At 44.9% G+C, this 23077-nt stretch overlaps 1 protein-coding gene across 3 annotated transcripts in view; it reads left to right on the top strand.

Annotated features, from left to right (window-relative positions):
• LOC144494954 (tumor necrosis factor alpha-induced protein 8) overlaps nucleotides 1–15948 on the top strand; it is a 118961-nt gene extending 103013 nt beyond the window's left edge. For 2 of the 3 annotated variants that reach the window (XM_078214612.1, XM_078214610.1), the window contains one exon: nucleotides 14582–15942. In XM_078214612.1, the coding sequence (XP_078070738.1) occupies nucleotides 14582–15147 (566 nt within the window). In that variant the 3' untranslated portion in view covers nucleotides 15148–15942. Of the gene's footprint in view, nucleotides 1–14581 lie in introns of all 3 variants that reach the window. The other variant, XM_078214609.1, reaches the window with a different exon arrangement.
• Nucleotides 15949–23077: the final 7129 nt, after the last annotated feature.

The following is a 23077-nucleotide window of genomic DNA, read 5'->3' as shown; positions in this document are numbered from 1 at the left end:
ACAGTTCATAGAGAAGGAAACGAGGGAGTGCAGAATGTAGTGTTAAAGTCATAGCTATGGTGTAGAGAAAGATCAACTTAATGAAGGTAGGCCCATTTAGAAGTCTGATAGCAGCAGGGAAGAAGCTGTTCTTGAGTCGGTTGGTACGTGACCTCAGACTTTTGTATCTTTTTTCCGATAGAAGAAGGTGGAAGAGAAAATATCTGGGATGCGTGGGGACTTAATTATGCTGGCTGCTTTGCCGAGTCAGTGGGAAGTGTAGACAGAGTCAATGGATGGGAGGTTGATTTGCGTGATGGATTGGGCTACATTCACCACCTTTTGTAGTTCCTTGCGGCCTTGGGCAGAGCAGGAGCCATACCAAGCTGTGATACAACCAGAAAGAATGCTTTCTATGGTGCATCTGTAAAGGTTGGTGAGAATTGTAGCTGACATGCCAAATTTCCTTAGTCTTCTGAGAAAGTAGAGGCGTTGGTGAGCCTTCTTAACAATAGTATCAGCATGGGAGGACCAGGACATTTTATTGTTGATCTGGACATCTAAAAACTTGAAGCTCTCAACCCTTTCTACTTCGCCCCCATTGATGTAGACAGGGGCATGTTCTCCTTTACGTTTATTGAAGTCGATGACAATCTCCTTCGTTTTGTTGACATTGAAGGAGAGATTATTGTTGCTGCACCAGTTCACCAGATTCTCTATCTCGTCCCTGTACTCTGTCTCATCATTGTTTGAGATCTGACCCACTATGGTGGTGTCATCAGCAAACTTGAAAATCGAGTTGGTGGGGAATTTGGCCACACAGTCATAGCGTATAAGGAGTATAGTAGGGGGCTGAGAACAGAGCTTTGTGGGGCACAGGTGTTGAGGATGATCGTGGAGGTGTTGTTGCCTATCCTTATTGATAATGATCTGTGGGTTAGCAAGTTCAGGATCCAGTCGCAGAGGGAGGTGCCGAGTTTGACTTTAGTTTCAATTTTGTAAAGCTCCAATGGCGATGCAGAATCTCAGAGGAATAAGTACAATTTAACATAAAGAGCACTTCATTTCCAGGCAAAGAACAGGGACTCGATTTTGCAACATATGACCTGGGGCCTGGATGTTTCGGATGGCGGAGTTTCCCTTCCCGCCATGCAAAGAAATCGGTGGGAAACACATCCCCACTGACTCCAAGTGCCTCGCAGCCATTTTACGCTTGAATGGGCATCAATTTACTGCAGGCGAGACTTCCACCCCTCACTCATGAGGAAGTCCCATTTTAGAGAGCTGCCAGCCAATCTGATTGTCCAGCAGCTTTCCAGTTCCTGCAATGACAAAAGCTGCAGTGAACTAAGGAAGAACTTCAGGAAGATGCCTGAGCCTAACGCACATGCTGGGGGGCTAGTTTAAGGGGTCCTAGGGCAGGAGGGTAGGGTAGGGTAGTGTTGGGGCACACAAAGGGGGCAATTGGAGTGTTGGAGGAAAGGCCTGGGGGGGGGGGGGAGGGAGGATCAGAAGACACTTAAGGGCCTCAACTGGGTAAATGTGGGTGCCCCGTTCGAGGCCTTGAGCACTCCAGTGTGAAATTGCAGTCAGATTGGGGCAGGTGGGAACCCAGAGAAAATCCCGTTCCTTCAATTCCAAACCGCTCCCCCCCCCCCCCCCCCCCCGCAAAACCTAAAAGGCCAGTGGCTGAGTAATTTGAAATTCAGACTCAAATAAAATTTAAGTAAGTAAGTAAGCTGGCCCCACATTGGATTTAGTGACTTTTGTACCATTTACTCATGTAAATGGTACAAAATGTTTGGATGGCCTGGTCGTAAGGAATAGGCTTCTTAAGGGTGTATGTCAAGAACTTCTGGTAACACTATCACCCCTAATGTACACTGATGATTAACAAGGACTCCCAATTTTATTTTATTAATCAGTTAAATCCTTTGCTAGCCAAGCTCTGTGCCAGTCTGAGGACTCATTCAGTGTTTTGCCACCAATTGGCAGATTGATTTTTGTTTGCTTTTGTTTTGAGTTTATTGAGCATCTGGCAGCCTATTTGTCTGCTCATCTGTGGACATTGTACTCCTAACCAATTGCTGCTTTGAATTGTCATCTGTCTGCTCTGCTATTTTACCAACTATCAAGTTCCCCAGGATGTTTCATAAAAAGCACAGGCGCGGGAGCTCTCAATCAAACTGTGAACTCAGAACTCCCTGCTGGGATGATAGCTTTTGAAAGTCAGCCAAGCTTGCATAATGATATAATAATAGCCTTTAAGGAAATGTCAACAAATACTACACAAATTGATCCTCCACCAGTTGGTCTGTCAATGAAAACAAACTACAAAGGGGTTTTTAAAAACATGCATTGACAGCTGCAGCCAGATTTTTCTACAATTTAAAGAACAGGAGATTTGAAAAATAATCTCCAGCTAAGCGGACCATATCTGCCCTTGGAGAGCATTTATATTTACTGGATAAAAGCAAATTACTGCGGATGCTGGAATCTGAAACCAAAAGAGAAATTGCTGGAAAATCTCAGCAGGTCTGGCAGCATCTGTAAGGAGAGAAAAGAGCTGACGTTTTGAGTCCAGATGACCCTTTGTCAAAGCCGACAACTAAACTTTGACAAAGTGTCATCTGGACTCGAAACGCCAGCTCTTTTCTCTCCTTACAGATGCTGCCAGACCTGCTGAGATTTTCCAGCATTTTCTCTTTTGATTTATATTTACTGCATGAATTTGTGATTCCCATGCTGTGGTTAAGACCTTTGCTGCAATGAATCATAGAATCACATAGAATCTGTACAGTGCAAAAGGAGGCCATTCGGCCCATTGAGTCTACATTGAACACAATCCCACCCAGCCCCTACCCCGTATTTACCCTGCTAGTCCCCCTAACACTAAGGACCCTATTTTACCATTTTGATTCTAAGTGCTGGGTGGACTTGAAACTGGGAGTGTTTCGGATCCGACTTTTAGACCCGTTCTCAGACGCCCCCATTCGCACTCTGCCTGAAAAATATCAGCAGTTCCAAGTCGCACTGCAGAAGCCTGTGGGTGGGGCTTAACGCGCTCGAAATCCTGCAGCTCCGATTGGTGCCTCCAACTGCGCATGTGTAGAAAAAAAAATGATAGAATGCTGCTCCCATGCCACATTGCTCCCGAGCCGGATAATGCCTCTCCCTGGCCCCCACGGACATTGCCCCACCCCCACAACATTACTGACCCCTTATCCCCCACCCCCTCAGCCACCCAGACCGATCGCAGGCCCCCCTTCCCCTCATTGATCTTAGGCTGAGTGGCAGCGGATCCCCCCCACTGATCTCAAGCAGAGAGCCGTCGGATCCCCCTTCGCCACCCTCTCACCCTCTCCCCACTCATCTCAAGCAGGGAGCCGTCGGACGCTCGGCACTTACCTCCTCATTAACTGGAGCGCCCGAATCGGACTTTTGTGGAGCATGTCTTTCGCACCGCTTCTGGATGGGCGAACGCGGTGGTAAAGGGGAGAGTGCCAGTAAGGTTGGGCGTGCAGCCCATTAAGTCAATTTAAATGCATGCAAATGCATTTAAATGGCTGTTACGCCCGTATCGGGCGCGGTCCCAATCGTGGCCATTTTCGGGCCTTAGTAAAGGGGGAGCTGGCGTGGAGGCGGGCGCAGATTGCGCTACTCGCCTCACGCCCGACTTTACCAAGTTTTGATGCCTGAAAACAGGCGCAACCTGATGGTAAAATCGGGCCCTAAGTGTCAATTTAGCATGGTCAATCAACCTAACCTGCACGTCTTTGGACTGAGGGAGGAAACCGGAGCACCCAAAGGAAACCCATGCAGAGATGGGGAAAATGTGCAAACGCCGCACAGACAGTGACCCAAGCCGGGAATCGAACCCGGGTCCCTGGCGCTGTGAGGAGCAGTGCTAACCACTGTGCCATCGGTACCACGGGGCGGCACGGTAGCACAGTGGTTAGCACTGCTGCTTCACAGCTCCAGGGTCCCGGGTTCGATTCCCGGCTCGGGTCACTGTCTGTGTGGAGTTTGCACATTCTCCTCGTGTCTGCGTGGGTTTCCTCCGGGTGCTCCGGTTTCCCCCCACAGTCCAAAGATGTGCAGGTTAGGTTGATTGGCCAGGTTATAAATTGCCCCTTAGAGTCCTGGGATGCGTAGGTTAGAGGGATTAGCGGGTAAATATGTGGGGGTAGGGCCTGGGTGGGATTGTGGTCGGTGCAGACTCGATGGGCCGAATGGCCTCCTTCTGCACTGTAGGGTTTCTATGATCGGTTTGTTTGAACTGAGCATGCGGGTGCAAATTACACCCTGCCCCCTACGATCAAAAATGTGATCTATCAGAAATGGGTGCAGGCCTTTCATATCCAGGGCCAGCCTATCAGACTTCCCAACTCCACAAAAACCTGGCTATAAGATTCCAAAAGCTCCAGTTGCCCATTGACTTCCTCGTGCTGCATGACTGCAGGTTTTCTCTATTTCACTGGACCCCTCTTCCCCCAGCCTCCAACAAGGCAGTAAAATCTCTCCAGGAGAAGGGGAAAATATCATAATAGACAGTGAAGAAAAGGACGTAGAGAGAAAAAGGCAAACAAAAGAAATTTTGCTGAGAAACAAAGCTGCAGCAACAGTGGACAAAGAGAAAATGGAGTACTTTAAAAAATACAGAATTACAGCGGCAAAAGAAAGAGAAACTATGACGATTTGCGTAGGAAAAGGACAGCACCAGAGGGGGAAGAAAAGAGGAAGGAAGGGAAATAATAAAGAAACCAAGGAGAGGAAACTAGAAAAGTGGAACTGAAAGAACCAAGCAGTTGAGAACGAGGCTGCGGTTGATGTCATGCTCTGGTCTAGCAGTTTAAGTATGAAGTGTCAGACCCCAGTGTTGTTTGCAAATGGACATCTCGACCATAGGATTTAGCAACTACCTAAAAACCAAACCAGTGCTCCTTCATGTGAAACATGTGAAAATCACAAAGAAAATGGCAAGTGTCTCTCTGAAATAAACATCTCAGCTCAAAAGTAACTCATTTTAGCTCAAAAGCACAACTGCAGCAATCTAATGCTGAGCTGCTACAGGAGCCCCTCCCCCCCCAACCCATCCCATCCACCTGCAACCTACAGTGCGCCTCCCCCTTCCCCCGCCCCCCATCACTCCCATCCCACAGGCATCCAATAAAGTGCCAAACACGAAAATTGGTCCCATTCAGTTGAGAGGAAAATTTTTCATCGGTAATCTTAATGTGCCTAGTTAAATTTTGTTTAGAGTGAAAACCTTTTTTTTGCAAACATGCAGATTTTTGGTTCAACCACAGACTTGCCAGAGAGGTTGAAACAAGTTCAGATTGTCATCCGAATGAAAGATTTCCCCCAGATTTAATTATGCTAATTTAATCAAATTAATTAAATTAAATCTGGAAATAAACAGAAGTAATGAGAAGATGCATATTTATTTTAGTGCAAGGGACATAAGTCCTTACACAAACTGCATCACAATTTGCCTTCACTGGTTGTTGCTTCTTGTTGCTTCTCTGACTCTTCCTCCTTCCTCTCCTTGGTCTTCATCACCTGGTTCCCAGCTCATTAACTAAGGCCAGTAAGAGTCTGAGAATAACAATTATAAAAGCTAGCATATTGTGTGACAAACTTGACTATATTTAATTATTAGTCTGTCAGGCTACTACTTCTGTTCTACACATTTACCTTCAATCCCTCTTAGGGGAATTTTAATGGCTTTTTGATACTACTTATGAACAAATTTAGTAAAACCTGGTAAAGTATTGGAGTAACATCATTTTTGAAATTTGTGGATGTCCTGCAAGCTTCACGGTCAATGGGATACAATTGTCTACTTTTCTGCATCTGTTAATGTTTAGAAACAAAAGAAATGAATGATTGTAAGATGAGAACTGATTGAACTGTTCTCAAGAAAGGTTATCTCAACCCCAGATGTTAACTCTGTTTCTCTCCACTGGTGCTGCCTTACCTGCTGAATATTTTGAGCATCTTTGGTTTTTATTTTAGATTTCCAGCACTTGTAAAATGTTGTTTTTGTGTTAAGAGTCGAGAGAGGTAGCATTGTGTCATCAATGTGCATGTGTAAACTAGTGCTGTGCTTTCGGGTGAACTGAAATACTGCTAGAACATGGCAGTGTCCCACATGAAGACATTGCTAATCTCACCATGATGTTTGATCTATATTACGTAATTCATTTCTGAGTACCAGGAAGTTAAAACTGGCAGAATTTAAATTCATAAACTTTTGAGTGTGTGATAAAATCATTCTCCGGCATGTAGATCTATCCTCAGTTGGCTGAAAGAACATTTTGTGACCTGGGTTGAAGCTATGGATCTTTTTCCTGTGGTTTAGATGTTTGTCCGAACAAGTTTTCTTAAATACACGTTGAACAAAATAATGCAACTCTCATCCAATTAAACAGCATAAGACCCTAGACAGAAATGAATTTGTTTGTTCCCTGTATTGTGCATTGGTACATTATTTTTTTGTGCCCGCAAAGTAGCTATTTCTGCACTACAAAAAGCAGTTTCATCTTTCCACATAGCAACAGCTTGCATTTACATATTGCCTTCAACGTAGACGAATTAAAAAGGTATAATCAGATAAAAACAGACACCAAGGGCCTGATTTTACCATTTTGATTCTAAGTGCTGAATCTGGGAGTGATCCAGATCCGACTTGTAAACATGTTTTCTGGCGCCCTCGTACGCACTCTGCCTGAAAAAAAAGAAGCGAGTCTGAATGGTACTGCACAAGCCTGTGGGCGGGGCTTATTGCGCCCGGAACGCTGCTGCTCCGATCGGAGCCTTCAAATGCACATGTGCAGTGAAAAGAAATTTGAAAAACGCTCCCCTGCCACATCACTCCCGGACCGGATAAAGAGGCCCAGGAGCAATGGTCCCCACAATCATCGCCCCACTCCCACAATATAACTATCCCCCCACTCCCCCGCTACCCAGACCAATCGCAACCCTCTGCCCCACTTCGCCCCTCCCCCCCATTGATCGCATGCAGAGTGACAGCGGACCCCCCTTCTCCCCGCCCCCCCCCCCCCACGGATTGCTTGCAGAGTGGAACCCCCTGCCCCTAACCCCCCCCGCCCCCGTCATCCCCCATCAGAGATCCATCTGACCCGCTTCTCTCCTCCCCCCTCAATCAGAGAACAATCTGGCCCGCCTCCCTGCTCCTCCCACCTCCCCACCAGAGAACAATCTGGCCCGCCTCCCTGCTCCTCTCACCTCCCCACCAGAGAACGATCTGACCCGTTTTCTTCCTTCTCTTCCACCCCTCCACCAGAGATCCATCTGACCTGCCTCCATCCTCCTCCCCACCACCCCCCACCAGAGAACGATCTGGCCCGCCTCCCTCCTCCTCCTCACCCCCTCGCACCAGCGATCCATCTGACCCATCACCCCTCTATCGCCGATCTAAGTCAGAGAGCCGCTGAAAGCTCTGAACTTACCTCCTCAGAAACTGGAGTGCGAGAAACAGGCCTTTGCGGTCCATGCCTGTTTCGCGCCGAATCTGAACAGGCGAACATGGTGGTAAAGGGGGAAATGCTGGTAAGTTTGGGCATTCAGCCCATCAAGTCAATTTAAATGCATGCAAATGCACTTAAATTGACGTTACACCCATTTTGGGCATGGTGCCGATCACAGCCATTTTAGCCGCTTGGTAAAGGGGAACGGGCGCAGAGGTGGTCGGAGATCATGCTACTCACCTCACACCTGACTTCACCAAGTTTTCGTGCCCAAAAACAGGTGCAACTTATTGATAAAATTGGGTCCTAAGGGTCAGATCTTTGCAGAGTTGGGAAGACTCCTTGGTCTTCAAAAATGGCTGGTGGGACCTGCATATGGAAGTTCTGCTCCCATTTCCAGTAGATCCTAATTTTTGCCAGCGGAGTAAGGGGAGAGGGCATGATTCACACAAAAGGGAAATCCAACTTAGCAGGGCCATTTGAACTCAGTGCTGAGTTTAAACTGACTCCTTTGTGGCTGACTATTACCACAGTGTGGTAGTTACAAATTCATGGAGTAGACATAAATGCTCTTGGCAGCTAATCAGACCATATCTGTTCATCAAGAGCATTTATGTCTACACCATGAATTTTTAATCCTCTGCTCTTTAGGCTTTGTTTGCAGCAGTCAGTGAGAGCTAAATAAAGAATACTGTTTGCTAGATATTGTAGGATCAGCCCCAGCAGTTTCAATAATTGTTTCTTAATATGTTCTGTTTATGAATGCTTGACTAACTTCCACAAGTAAGAATGACCTCAGCAGGGGTCCTGAGTTCGGACTTTAATTGACAGCTTGAAGAACAAAAGTATGTTTGATTTTATAAAATTTCAAACACCTGAGATTTATGAGATTTGAATGAGCTCTCAAGAATAGGATCTTTAAAAATTGTAGTGACGGCTGTATTAGATTTTTAGAACTTCATTTTATTTCATCCTGACATGGCTCCCGGGGTCTGCCCATGGTGAGTTAGCATGGGAGCCATGGGAAGTGGGTGGGTGTAAGTTGGCATGTGTTGGCATGGAAGTTATAAGGGCCATGGGGGTTTATGGATATGAGATGGCATATAGGTTATAAGAGACCATAAAGATGGTTTGGTGGCATGAGTGGCCATGGAGAGTATAAGGAGCCATGGTAGGTTGGTGGGGGATGATGGGTTGTGAGGACTGAGGGTTAAAGGGCCAAAAATGTTGGAATGCAACTTGGAACATGTGATTAATTCTGAATTCTCCTCGTCGCTCAGAAATTAAGGGTTTGCGAGCATTATCTGCATTTCTTTCATATTTGACCCATTAACATTTATCTTAAAAAGTCTATCATTGTACATGGGAAAAGAAGCATAACGGTTTGATCTATCTTTATATGTGACACTTTGGATATATTCCTACACTCTCTGGCATGAGTTCTCCAGCAAATTATTTTCTTTTCACTTGGTATCTTGAGTTACATCTGGGAGAATATACCACTATTGATCAGTTTGGATCTGAGAATAACCATTCTTTGTTGAAATTGTAAATTCCTTTTGTTGCTGGTCCGGTGCTGCAGAGGACATTTTGAAGGGAAATACAGATACATTTTTATCTTGCATTGCACCAGCTTTGAGGTAACTTGGCCAGTGTGACATGCTCTTATGAAAGAAAATAAGGAGCACTTTGACTGTGTGGGAAGGAGTGGGATGGTTGCTGGTGACCGTGACTTGGTTGCAAATGCTTGGCTTCCAGGAATGGCAGGCTCGAGTCCATCCTGCACTCGCCGCAGACTCCTGACTCAAACTATCCACGTTGATAGCCCTAAGTCATAGGGTTATTAAAATTGCCACTGTAGAAAGCAATTTCAAGCATGCATCAGTTCTAAACTGGTAGCATAACACAAATATCAGGCCAATGTCTTAATTCATTGGCCAGGATTTTCGTTGAAGCTCAGAGGTAGGCTCAGAAATGAACATGCCAGCAATTTCCAGCAACCTGCAAAGGCAGTTGTTTCCAGGAGGGATAAGGGGAAGTGCGGAGTTGATGGCCACCCACCTTCTAGAAGTGGTTGCCCAATTAGGCCAATTACGGTGCTTTTAAAAATACTCATCGACTTGCCTGGGAGTTTTCAGGTAGCTGGCAGGTCCCCACTGAGGCCAAATTCCATCCAATGGATGGAGGTGGCCCCCTGGTGGTAGTCTAGGCTGACAGCAATGCCGCTGTTAATTTCCCCATCTACATCATCTACAATTGCTAAAGGGCTACAAGCTACAGCCACAGCCTATCCAGTGGAAGGACTGGAGGCACTCCAGAATAATGGCTTTGCAGCTGTGTCCATTTCTCTTACTTTGAAATATTGAAGAGTATTCAGAGGACAGGTCCAGCTTGAAACATCTTCTCATTCTCCCACCCTCATTGGCAATGCCCAGCTCTGACAATGGGATTACTCATTTTTCAGCACTGGACAGTCTCCTATTGGCCCTCCACACCCGTGTCTATCCACTGTATTTAGTTGAACAGGACTTCAGGAGGATTTTCTAATTAGATGCCTTCTCCAAAATCTCCCTCTGGATTCCACCGCAGTCATGTGTGGGTTCCTGACCCATATCTCACCATGACAGCAGGATCGGAATCCAGGAATAAAAATCCCATACATAAACTGATACACTGACATGCTCCGTACCCATCTGCCCCACAGCCAGAGAGTGCTGCAGGGTGGACCAATGAGGGCTGAGTGGGACTTCCACCCCACGTCGTTGGCAGAAGTCCCACCCTCCAGAGCTGCCAGCCAATCGGATTGGTCAGCAACTCCATCAGCCCCAGCAGCACCAGGATGGCATTAGTGGCTGCTGCTGGAATGGCTGAAGAGGAAAGGACATCAAGGCCTTGGATCCCCAGGACAGCTAGGATCAGGATCTTGGATCGTGAGGGTTTGGGTAGGTTAGGGAGAGGGGTGGGGGGTGGGTGGTTTTAGGGAGGATGCAGGTAGGAAGGGAGGAGTGGGAAGGGAGGAGAGCCTTGCAATTGGAAAAGGGCAACCCCTGAAGAGCAACTATCCCCCTTCTCGCCTTTTAAGCATGACACCATTGGTAAAAGTGGGGCTTCCATCTCCCACTCTACTGCCCACATCAAACATTTTATGGTGTGGGCAGCATACTACCAGGTTGAGTTGGCTTGATAATAAGCCTAATTGACCCTTAATTGGTCACTTAAATGCGGTGGATGGGCTGCCAATTTTGACACCCACCCCCTGTCTAATGGAGTGAGCTTGGGGATGGGTGGGAAGGTGGTAAGATAGGTGCCCACCTAATTTTATATGCCCTCTCCCCTATTTTACATGCCACCCCTTACAGGCAACATGCTTGCCAAGGGCAAATAAAATTCAGTCCCCTGTATGTAAAAAATATACAGGAATACATTGAATAAATGGCACAGAAACAGGCCATGCCACATTAATGCTACACTCAGACTGCCTCTCACCTTTCCTCATCTAAATCTAACATCATAACCCTCTCTTCCCTTCTCCCTCATATGTTTGTCTTAACTGCATCTGTACAATTTGCTTGAGCCACTCCCTGCAGTAGTGAGTCCCATATTCTCACTACTCTTTGGGTAAAGACATTTCTTCTGAATTCCATATTGGATTTTTTGATGATTTTAAAATATTATACTGATGGCATTAGATCTTCCCCACAAGAGGAAACATTCTCTCTTCCCCCACGCTATCGAAACCTTTCCTAATTTTCCAGTGCTTCTGCATCCTTTCTATAATCTGGTGACCAGTACTGCAGGCAGTATTCCAAGCAAGGTTCAACATAACATAACCTCCCTACATTTCAATTCTATCCCTCGAGAGCTAAAGCCTAGTACTTGATTTGTTTTTTAATGGCCTTGCAGGCCTTTAGTGCAACTTTTGTGATTAGTGTATTTGTACTTCAAGATCCCTTTTTCCTCTACCTAGACTTGCATTTTCCAAGTCATGAATGACCTCCCCATTCTTCCTACCAAATTGTACTACCTCTCACTTATCAGTGTTGAACTTCATTTGCCAATTAATTCGGTATTATTCTTGTAGATTATTGCAGTTCTCATCAGCAATCCTCCAAATTTGGTGTCTTCTGCATATTTAGAAATTATGCTTTTGATTCCAAAGTCTCCTCCCAGTCACCTCACATGTCTCTGTATTAAACACTATCTGCCACTTATCTGCTCATTCCACGAGCCAATCTATGCCCTTTTGGAGTCGGCCTTCTCCTGGTACTGCTGTAGCCCCCTATGGTGATGGCGTGACCACAATGGTGTTAAGCAAAGAATTCCAGGATTTTGACCAAGTGACTTGGAAGAACTCCAAATGGACAGTAGTCAGCAAACAGCTCCAACTCTAAGCTGGAAGGCTATTTGTGCAGCAACTGGAGATGGTTGGGCCAAGAAACTGACCTGTGAAGCTCCCTTACAACAATGTTCTGATGCAGTGATGATTGGGATTGGCCTCAAAAAATCACAGTTGCCTTTCTTTGTATCAGGTATCACTCTAGCCACTAGACACCATTGTTTTATTTCTTGGTGCCATACTTGGTTGCATATCTCCTTAACATTGAACACAACCACTTTCAATGCCATTCAGCTCTTGCATCTATGTATGGAACAAAGCTATGATGTAGTGTGGAATTGGGTGGTTCTGGCAGAACCCAAACTGAGTATCGATGTTCAGGTTATTATTGAGTAGGTGTCACCTGATGGCTTTCTTGATGGTTCATTCCATGTTGGCCATAAGACATAGGAGCAGAAGTAGATCATTCGACCCATGGAGTTAATATTGGTACAGACTGATGGTAACTGTGTAGTTACAGTGTGTTGTTCTATAATTCTATTTTTGCAGATGGACCACAATGCCTCATTTATCAATTTTAGGCTACTACATCTGTCCTTGAACTGTAATACTTAACAGAATATTAGCAATACATTCATCACTGAAAATGAAATTCTCTCTTCACCAAGACTGTATGCTGGTCCCTCATATCAATGGGCATCTGTGACAAGTCAATTTTTGGGGACGAGGCCAAGTAGGTTACTATCCCTGTTAGGTGTAGTGTTAGTTGATGCAACTATGTTCTTCAGGACTTAGTGGTGATACTATTGGGCAGAATTTTATGCTGGGGCAGGTGAGCAAGCCCGCTTGGCTTCTCACCTGCAGCCAGTTAATGGTCATTGGGCCACTAATTGGCTCCAGGCAGGTCTTCCACTTCTATTGGTAACAGCTCTGGTCCCAGCAGCACTACCAGGAGCAGGGGCCACAACTGGGACTGTAGTAAGTCCTCAAGGGAAACTTGCTGCAATGGAGCCAAGTTTGAAGAAGTATCAAGGGTCTTACCAGGGAAAGACAGGCAGGCCCCAATGAGGTAGATGGGTGGATAGACAGGGCAGGAGAGAGGGGGAACACAAAGAATCATAGAATCCCTACAGTGTAGAAAGAGACCATTTGGCCCATCGAGCCTCTACCAACAACAATCCCGCCCAGGCCCTATCCTGTAAGCCCACACATTTACCTTGCTAATCTCCTGACACTATGGGTCAATTTAGCATGGCCAATCAATCTAATCCACACATCTTTGGACTGTGGGAGGAAACCGGAGCACCCAGAGGAAACCCACGCAGACATGGGGAGAAAGTGCAAACTCCACTCAGACAGTCATGCGAGGCCAGAATTGAACCCTGGTCCCTGGCACTCTGAGGAAGCAGTGCTAACCACTGTGCCACCGTGCCGTCCCAAAGCATAGAATACCTTTGCTGGGCCTCTGATTGGAACAGGAAGCCTGAAAAAGTGGCCACTGGTCCACCAGGTTTCACTTGACAGGCTGGAAACTTGATTTGGGCCTCCCCACTGAAACTATTTGGTTACTTTGAGCCCTCAATTGCCTCAGGAGCGAGCAAGCATCCAAACCCCTTCCTCACTGCTGGTAAACTTCTGATGAGGGTGGGCAGGGGCAGATAGGGGACCCAACTATACAGGCCCTTTCCTGAGTAGTAAAATTCCAGCTATGGGGGAGTTAATATGATTTGCTCAGTATACTGCAGACAGGTGATTAATTCAGTTGGCGAAATGGTTAGTATGTGGTTCAGGATAATGCCAACAGCATGGGTTCAATCCCATCTGAGGCACACTTGGGCCCTGCCTCCTCACTTGCTCCAGGCCTGATGTGGCGTGCTGCCCCTCAAGCTACATAACCAATTGCCTCTTAATAATATTGAGAGATGCCTACAGCCCTTTGTAGACCATGGCTAATTATCCAGTCATCTGTGCTGTAGAATGACATTTGATACAAAAATGAGTCGCAAACTTGAATATGCAGTAAATCTGAGCTTCACATTAGGAGCAGAAGGTTTTTTGCAAAACATTTGTTTAACCTTTGAATTTATTGAATTTACAAGTTGCAGCCTTTAAAAACATTGATTAAGAATGTAATGATTTGCATGTACATGTTTGCCAGCTATACAAACATTCAATCCTCATTGATTGAATCGGGGAGGCGATGGCCTAGTGGTATTATCGCTAGACTATTAATCTAGAAACTCAGCGAATGTTCTGGGGACCTGGGTTCGAATCCGACCATGGCAGTATTTGAATTCAAATATTTGGAATTAAGAATCTACTGATGACCATGAGACCATTGTTGATTGTCGGAAAAACCTGTCTGGTTCACTCATATCCTTTAGGGAAGGAAATCTACCGTCCTTCTTTGGTCTGGCCTACATGTGACTCCAGAGCCAGCCAGTGACGCCCATGTCCCACAAATTAATTTTAAAAAATTGATGCAAACAGTGAAGTCACAAAGAAATAATGTTAGGCTACATGCAGCTATTCAGTTTCAAGTTTACTGCGAATAATCAACCAGAATTCAATGGTCAATTTTATCCTGATATGACCAGAAATATTGTGCAGTGCTGTCAGTGTGTCAGACATATGATGAAAACCATTTCACATGATGAGGAACCAGTAACAGATTGCACAATGTGCACTCAGGCAGAACAAAACATTTTGAACCATTTCAGAGATCAGCACAATTTTGGACCATGTGCTTAATCTATTTTGTCTTTGTTTTCAGTGGCCACAGAAGTCTTCAATTCCAAAAGTCTAGCTGTCCAGGCCCAAAAGAAAATACTTGGCAAGATGGCGTCAAAGTCAATCGCAATTGCGTTGATAGATGATACAAGCAGTGATGTTTTGGATGAGTTATACAAAGCAACCAAGGAATACACACAGAACAAAAAAGAGGCAGAGAAGATTGTCAAAAATCTTATCAAGGTAGTCATAAAACTAGGGGTCCTGTACAGGAATAATCAATTCAATCAAGATGAGATGATACTTGTGGAGAAGTTCAAGAAGAAGGTTCATCAGTTAGCAATGACCATTGTCAGTTTTCATCAGGTTGACTTTACTTTCGATCGGAATGTTTTGTCCAAACTTCTGAATGAGTGCAGAGACCTGCTTCATCAAATCATTGACCGGCATCTAACCACCAAGTCACATGGACGCATCAATCATGTCTTTAATCACTTTTCGGATTGTGAGTTCTTGGCTGTACTGTACAATCCATTTGGATCTTACAAGGCTTCTCTGCAGAAAATATGTAATGGCGTCAACAAAATGCTAGATGATAAAAATATATAACCAGCGATTTGTAACATTTTCTGTTTCAAATTCTCATTAAAAATCTTGCTAAATATGAAGGAACAATGCCCTGTAAAATGCATTTTTGTTAAAATGGAATATTCTGACAAGTTTTATTTTGAAGAATTGTTTCCTATTTCTATAACAATATGCACAAAGTAGACAAAATATTCCAACCTATTATTTGTCCAATTAGAAACATATGCCTATTGCCTGGTTCCCAGCAGATGATTGTTCTTAGCCTGTGGAATGAATCTGAAGAGCTCAGATGAACAAGCAAAATCAAACGCGTTTTCACCTTTCAGACATGTACAGAAACTATTGTTTCATCTTTTCAAATTCATAACTAAAAGTAAGAAAAAAGCAACAGATTACAAATAAACTGGAAAGAATGATTGATGCTCTAGCATGAAGTTTACAGAATGCAATTGAAATTGTTCATGTGCACTAACAGTGTTACAACAGAGTACAGCAAATAATGTTTTAATCCTTTTATCCCCTCACATCTGTGATTATACAATTTTCATCAGCTCATTGGAATCACTTGAACTAATAACACAATGGACATTCAAAGTGCAGTGTGTCGAGATGTAATATATTAGATTAAGTCTCAGGTGCTTATTTTATTATACAATTTTTAAAATTCCCAAATGGCAAGTAATTTTCACAAATCAATTGTACCATGTGATTAGCATAGTTCTTATGACTGTTATTGCAACTCTGGACTTTTATTCTTGTGCAAATGATTTGTTTGTAGTAAGCCAAAGAATAAATTTGCACTGAATTTGAAGTAACATAACTAAAAATGGTCTTTAAGTCATTTTATTCTTGAATGGAACCAAAATCGACAGCAATATTGAACTCACTACCAGTGCTGCAAATTCTCAACAATCAAGGCCAAACTCATCACAGACTCATCTCAGGGTAAATGTTTAGTTTGAAAATAAAGTAAAATGATAATTAAGGTAATTGGCTGTGTTTTAAAAAAAATCTTAAGAGTTGAAATCATTGAGTGAAATGTATATTAGATTTAATATTTTCAGAGGGATACTTGGTATATCTATCATTTGTTAGAAAATATCCCCCCCCATTATAGAATAGAGCAACTGGACATGGCAGTCACTTGGCCCATTGCAGTGATACCAATCACTGTAGAGCAGTCTGGTCAATCCCAATCACCTGATCTATCTCCGTTGCAGTGCAAGTTTATTTCCCATAGGTGCCCATATAATTTTGTTTTGAAATCATTGATCATCTCTGCTTCCATTATTCTCATAGGCAGTGAGCTGTCTCCTTTATTGTATCAGAGAATCCCCACAATGCAGAAGGCGGCCATTCAACCCATCGAGTCTGCAGCAACTCTCCAACATAGCATCTTACCCTTGCCCCGTTCCCTCCCACTCTCTCCAACTTCTCTCTCGCCCTTCTTACTCACCCTCTGTCTCTTCCTTCCTCTCCCTATCCCCACCCCCACCCCCACCATCTCTTTCTTTCCCCTTTCCTCTTAACCTTACTAAGTCTCTACAGGGATGGTTTTAATGGCAATCGGACAGGTCGGCAGTTAAAATCATTCACAGCTTGTATTTACATCGTGCCTATAATGTCTCAAGGTGCTTCACAGGACCATTAAAAGGCATAATTTGACATTGAGCATCACAAGGGGATATTAGGACAGCTTGCCAAATATTTGGTCAAAAAGGTAGATTTAAGAACTGTCTAAAGGAAGAAAGAGAGGTAGAGAGTCAGAGTGGCTTAGGGAGAGAGGAGGGCATGGCTAATAGTGGTGGAGCAATTAAAATCTGGGATGCTCAAGAGGCCAAAATCATCTGAGCACAAATATGTCAGAGGGATGTAGGGCTGGAGGAGAATAAAGCGATGTGGTAGGACAAGGCCATAGAGGGTCATGAAAATAAACAGGCAAATCTTCAAGTCAAAGCATGCTTGACCAGGAGCTCCTGATATCCTGCTGTCTCTCCGCAGTCTTCAGTTTTAACTTGCGCCATTGACAAAGCAAGAATGACACCTAGCAAAACCAACAAGGGTGTTCTTCAAATATGCAGGTTATCAATGAGGCCAGACTGCTTTTTTAACCATGGGCCTAAGCGGAGAACAAAGAACAATACAGCACAGGAACAGGCCCTTCGGCCCTCCAAGCCCGTGCCGCTCCCTGGTCCAACTAGACCATTCTTTTGTATCCCTCCATTCCCACTCCGTTCATATGGCTATCTAGATAAGTCTTAAACGTTCCCAGTGTGTCCGCCTCCACCACCTTGCCTGGTAGCGCATTCCAGGCCCCCATCACCCTCTGTGTAAAATATGTCCTTCTGCTATCTGTGTTAAAACTCCCCCCCCTTCACCTTGAACCTATGACCCCTCGTGAACGTCACCACCGACCTGGGGAAAAGCTTCCCACCGTTCACCCTATCTATGCCTTTCATAATTTTATACACCTCTATTAAGTCTCCCCTCATCCTCCGTCTTTCCAGGGAGAACAACCCCAGTTTACCCAATCTCTCCTCATAACTAAGCCCCTCCATACCAGGCAGCATCCTGGTAAACCTCCTCTGTACTTTCTCCAAAGCCTCCACGTCCTTCTGGTAGTGTGGCGACCAGAACTGGACGCAGTATTCCAAATGCGGCCGAACCAACGTTCTATACATCTGCAACATCAGACCCCAACTTTTATACTCTATGCCCCGTCCTATAAAGGCAAGCATGCCATATGCCTTCTTCACCACCTTCTCCACCTGTGACATCACCTTCAAGGATCTGTGGACTTGCACACCCAGGTCCCTCTGCGTATCTACACCCTTTATGGTTCTGCCATTTATCGTATAGCTCCTCCCTACATTATTTCTACCAAAATGCATCACTTCACATTTATCAGGATTGAACTCCATCTGCCATTTCTTTGCCCAAATTTCCAGCCTATCTATATAGAATCATAGAAACCCTACAGTGCAGAAGGAGGCCATTCGGCCCATCGAGTCTGCACCGACCACAATCCCACCCAGGCCCTACCCCCACATATTTACCCGCTAATCCCTCTAACCTACACACCTCAGGACTCGAAGGGGCAATTTTTAACCTGACCAATCAACCTAACTCGCACATCTTTGGACTGTGGGAGGAAACCGGAGCACCCGGAGGAAACCCACGCAGACACGAGGAGAATGTGCAAACTCCACACAGACAGTGACCCGAGCCGGGAATCGAACCCGGGACCCTGGAGCTGTGAAGCAGCAGTGCTAAACACTGTGCTACCGTGCCGCCCTTTATCCTTCTGTAGCTTCTGACAATGCTCCTCACTATCTGCAAGTCCTGCCAATTTTGTGTCGTCCGCAAACTTACTGATCACCCCAGTTACACCACCTTCCAGATCGTTTATATAAATCACAAACAGCAGAGGTCCCAATACAGAGCCCTGCGGAACACCACTAGTCACAGGCCTCCAGCCGGAAAAAGACCCTTCCACTACCACCCTCTGTCTTCTGTGACCAAGCCAGTTCTCCACCCATCTAGCCACCTCCCCCTTTATCCCATGAGATCCAACCTTTTTCACCAGCCTACCATGAGGGACTTTGTCAAACGCTTTACTAAAGTCCATATAGACGACATCCACGGCCCTTCCCTCGTCAACTGCTATCAAGAAGTTGCTACAGTCAAGAAGCTGCTACAGTTTTCCTGCCAGCTAAACCGAGAAGACTGGGGACAAATGAGGCCCAAAATGTTGTCTTTTAAACTTATTTTAACTGTCCTTGTGAGGCCAAGAGGAAAGCCAAGGACAATTTCCTCAGTTACATGATGATATCCTGTCACCAGTCATTGCACACCCACCTAACATCCACCTACCACTTTTTTCTCATGTAATATGGGACATGTAGATGAGGCCTCACTGACTTTAGTCAGCCCACTCAATGTTTAAGTCCTTCGACTTTACCTTAATAATCTTCCACAACCTTATGCCTGCAAAGTTCAGCTTGGTAGCACTGCTAGTTTTGGTGATTTGGGAGTGGGGAGATAAAGAAAATGACTGGGGATTTGTTCCTGACAGCCCCTCAGGTGGCCTGCACTGACCATCATGTCTTGAAGAACAATAGTGTTGGTGTCGTGTACATTCACCGAAAACATGGAGAGTGGCCAGAACATGATGCCAGGATTTTCTAACGCTGATTTGGCACCCAATCTGCCATTTTAGACCTCACCTTTCTGTTCATGCTTTGTCTTGAGCATGCACCTGTTGAGCTGCATGAGGGACCTCCTATCAGTGTTATTGCGGCTGCAGAGTTGTTGGAAGTATTGTGTTATTGGAGGAGTAAACAAAAACTCTTTCAGTCAGAAGTTGATGGAGCTGGCCCTTTAGAAAGACTGGTGTGGATTTGAAAGGCTTCTGAGCACAAGACCTACCCCAGTTGTGGACTATAATTGCAGGCCCCTTGGGCTAGAACATGACATGGAGCAGAAGCTTTACACATCTGGGGTCTTCAGAGAGCACTTCACCTACCTGAATTGACGTGGATGATGTGCCTGCCATTGCCGGAAGTATGTGAAAGCTGCAGTATATGAACATGAGGGTGAGGCGGTGAAAATTAACGTTAAGCATGAGTCCTGACTGCCAGAGATTGCTGAAGCGAGAATGAAGGGGATGTGATGCATTGGGTGGTGTGTGAAGTTGCTGGTGTGGTTGGTAGGAGGTAGCATTTGAAGATGCATTCACTGACTTTGATCACGTGTAAGGCCATTGATTTTTTTTCACACGTTGCATTCAGGCTCTTCCGACAGACTTGTGGCACTGACCTCAATGGGTAGCTGCTCTCACTGCTCTGCAGTGTATGTTTGGACGGACACCAAGCTTTCTCCTTTCCACCTCCTATACTAAATTCTCCACTGCTGCATCTGAGAACCTAGGAGCCCCATCTATCCTTTAATTATGTGGCAGCTATTCAAATGCAACTATTACATTACCCAAACAGATTGCAGCACGCCCACTGATAGACTTCTTCTCTTTTACAAGACAGTGTGCTAAACAATCAGGGGACAGGCACAACTGCATGTCCTTACCCCCTGGCAATGGGAGGATGGTACTGACCATTGCAGTGACAATTGCTGAAGGCAATTATCAGTGAGCTGAAATGATTGAAGAGACCTTCACACCTAAACCTTCTCTTCACTTACAAAAAGGCACAAGTGGTGTAAATGTTTGCTTTTCCCAGCTTCTCTCCTCATCACAACCCTATCTTTGTCACTTACTTCTTTCAGATACCCAACAACAGTAACCTGACCAGGTAATGGTGGAGGAGCAAGAAGACACAGCTGATGAAGAGACATTTCTCACTCTGTCTCACACCCACAACCATTAGAGCCATAGACTCCCCACAGGATTCTAAGACATAAGAAAATAGGAAATAGGAGAAGCTCCATGAGCGTACTCTGCCATTCAATAGTTTAACACATTTCATTATATTACATTAAGGGTTAATTGTAACAGTCTGTGATGTCATGGAAGGAAGTGACATGCAGTCATATGACCTGGGAATTGAGGAGAGGAAGTATGGTCAGAAGCTTGTAGGGTGTTCTTATCATGGTAAATATGTTGCAATAAATTTAGAGGCCCATAACTTCCTCCCAGTGTTGGATTTGGGGGTACCCTAAATATGTGTGGAGGAATCCATCTCAGAAATTTCCAGCAATTTAAATCACTAACTTTAGATGGTTCTGCCAGTGTTACACTTATAGTTACTCTGAAAGAGAAGAAATATCTGCAGTGTAACTATTTTAAATACCCAAACCAGTCCCTACACGGCCACCTCAGATCCCTCACCCAAGGGTCTCCCTAACACTCCCCACCCAATTAAGCACCCACCTTCATCTGCATGGGATTTCCCCCCTGCCGAGTTGATGCCCCCTGACCCCACCCCCCATTCCTCTGACCAAACCCACCCATCCTCCAATGTTTGACTCCCACCAATGCCCAAGGTTCCCCATCCAACCCCTGATGTCCATAACCACACCCCACTCCCCCCACCGATATCTGATCCCCAGCTCATGTCCGAACCCCCACATCCCATTGATTTACCTCAGATCCTTACCTTTTCTCTGGCCTGTTATTTTCAATGAGACATTTGAACCCACTTACTTTATGGCAGCTAGTGTTGTGAAAAAAAAGGCATGTCCACCTTGGCTCCACATCTTTTACACTTCACCGCAGCAATAGGGGATGTGTTACGCTGCTTGAGTCTCCACCTGGCTTGAGTCAGGAAGATCAGGCGAGACAGGTGCTTAAGAACGTTACTGCAGGTTGGGGCGGCACAATGGTTGGCACTATTGCCTCGCAGCGCCAGGGACCTGGGTTTGATTCCCAGCTTGGGTCAATGCCTGTGTGGAGTTTACACATTCTCCCTGTGTCTGCATGGGTTTCCTCCGGGTGCTCCACTTTCCTCCCACAGTCCAAAGATGTGCTGATTAGGTGCTTTGGCTATGCTGAATTCTCCCTGAGTGTACCCGAACAGGTGGTGGAATATGGCGACGAGGGGATTTTCACAGTAACTTCATTGCAGTGTTAACGTAAGCCTACTTGTGACTCATAAATTAACTTTAACTTTAGGTAAGTTAGTATGGATTGCCATTCTGAGGAAGTTCTGGCCCAGAGTGTTTTGCTGTTAGCTGTCTGAGAATTTATTGAAATTACTCCAACCACACATTGGGGTGTAACTTCCGGCCCAAAATGCCGGGTTCTGCTGATTGAACGCCGGACATGCGTGTGGGACTCCCAGAAGTCCCGGTGCATGTGAATTTGCGCTCAAGGCGTGCTTTTCAAAAACTGGTGGGGGTCCTGATGGATCAGCGCTGCGCTGAAGCAACACAATATACTTTAACAGGACAATGCGAACTTGGTCTGTTTGCGCAGATGTTACGTCAGGTATTACGTTAAAAAAATTACATGTTTTTTTCTGATCTACAATCAGCGAGCAGCAAAGCAGGAGATCTCTCTTGGAGTATTTTGAGGTTGGTATGTTTGAAAACATTTTAATTTAAGTGCTGTTGTTTATGTTAATCCTTACAAGCCTCAGTATTAAATTAAGAAAAGTAATTTATTTTAAGTTCCATTGTGTAACCTTACAAGCTTTAGTAAAATACATAAATAATTTAATAATGGCGTTTATGTTGATTCTTACACGCCTAAGTAATTACTTTAAATGCCTTAGGAAAGTTTCATGCCTTAATTGATGTATGCAAGTCTCCTGTAAGCTGACGTGAACTATCTCTCTGACAGGTATTTAGAATCCTGAGCAGACTGTAAATCTGGAGTCATGTCCCACAAGCATTCAGGCCTCCAGCTATTAGCAGTGAGTTTAAGAAACACTATTACCCTTTTGCGGCTTCAGCATAGGCGCAGACATCATGAACGAAAAGTCAGGCTAGATCTTCACCTAACGAGGAGGCAAATCTATTACCCACCCGTTAGAGTGTATAGGCAAAGGACATCATTTGAAATGATGTCAGAGGAGATGTGCACCAGAAGACTGCGCTTCAACAAGGAAGCAATGGGATGCCTTTATGAAATGTTGAGTGAAGAGCTGAAACCCAACTCTAACTGCCGCACTACCTTAACAGCGGAGATGAAAGTCACAACAGCACTGAGTTTTTTGGCATCTGGGTCCTTTCAGCATGGCATCAGTGACATTTGTAACATTTCACAAAATGACAAAGATTGTTGTAGCGTGTTGTGCATTGCACAACTTTGCCCTCCAGCATGGACTGAGCATTCAATTTGGCAGCTGCTGCTTTTGGACAATGAACTTTTAAATATTTAATTCATATGTCCAAACACTCCCCTTCTCTCCTTTGCATCCATTCCTCCCTTCAAACCCTCCACCCCCCTTATGTTATATTAAGCTAAATGTGAACAAGGTTAAAGTTTTCTAATTAT

The sequence above is a fragment of the Mustelus asterias genome, chromosome 6 (genome assembly GCF_964213995.1).
Source record: "Mustelus asterias chromosome 6, sMusAst1.hap1.1, whole genome shotgun sequence".
NCBI classification, from domain to species: domain Eukaryota; kingdom Metazoa; phylum Chordata; class Chondrichthyes; order Carcharhiniformes; family Triakidae; genus Mustelus; species Mustelus asterias.
The sequence above is the reverse complement of the archived record's forward strand: the minus strand, read 5'-3'. Positions and strand labels throughout refer to the sequence as shown.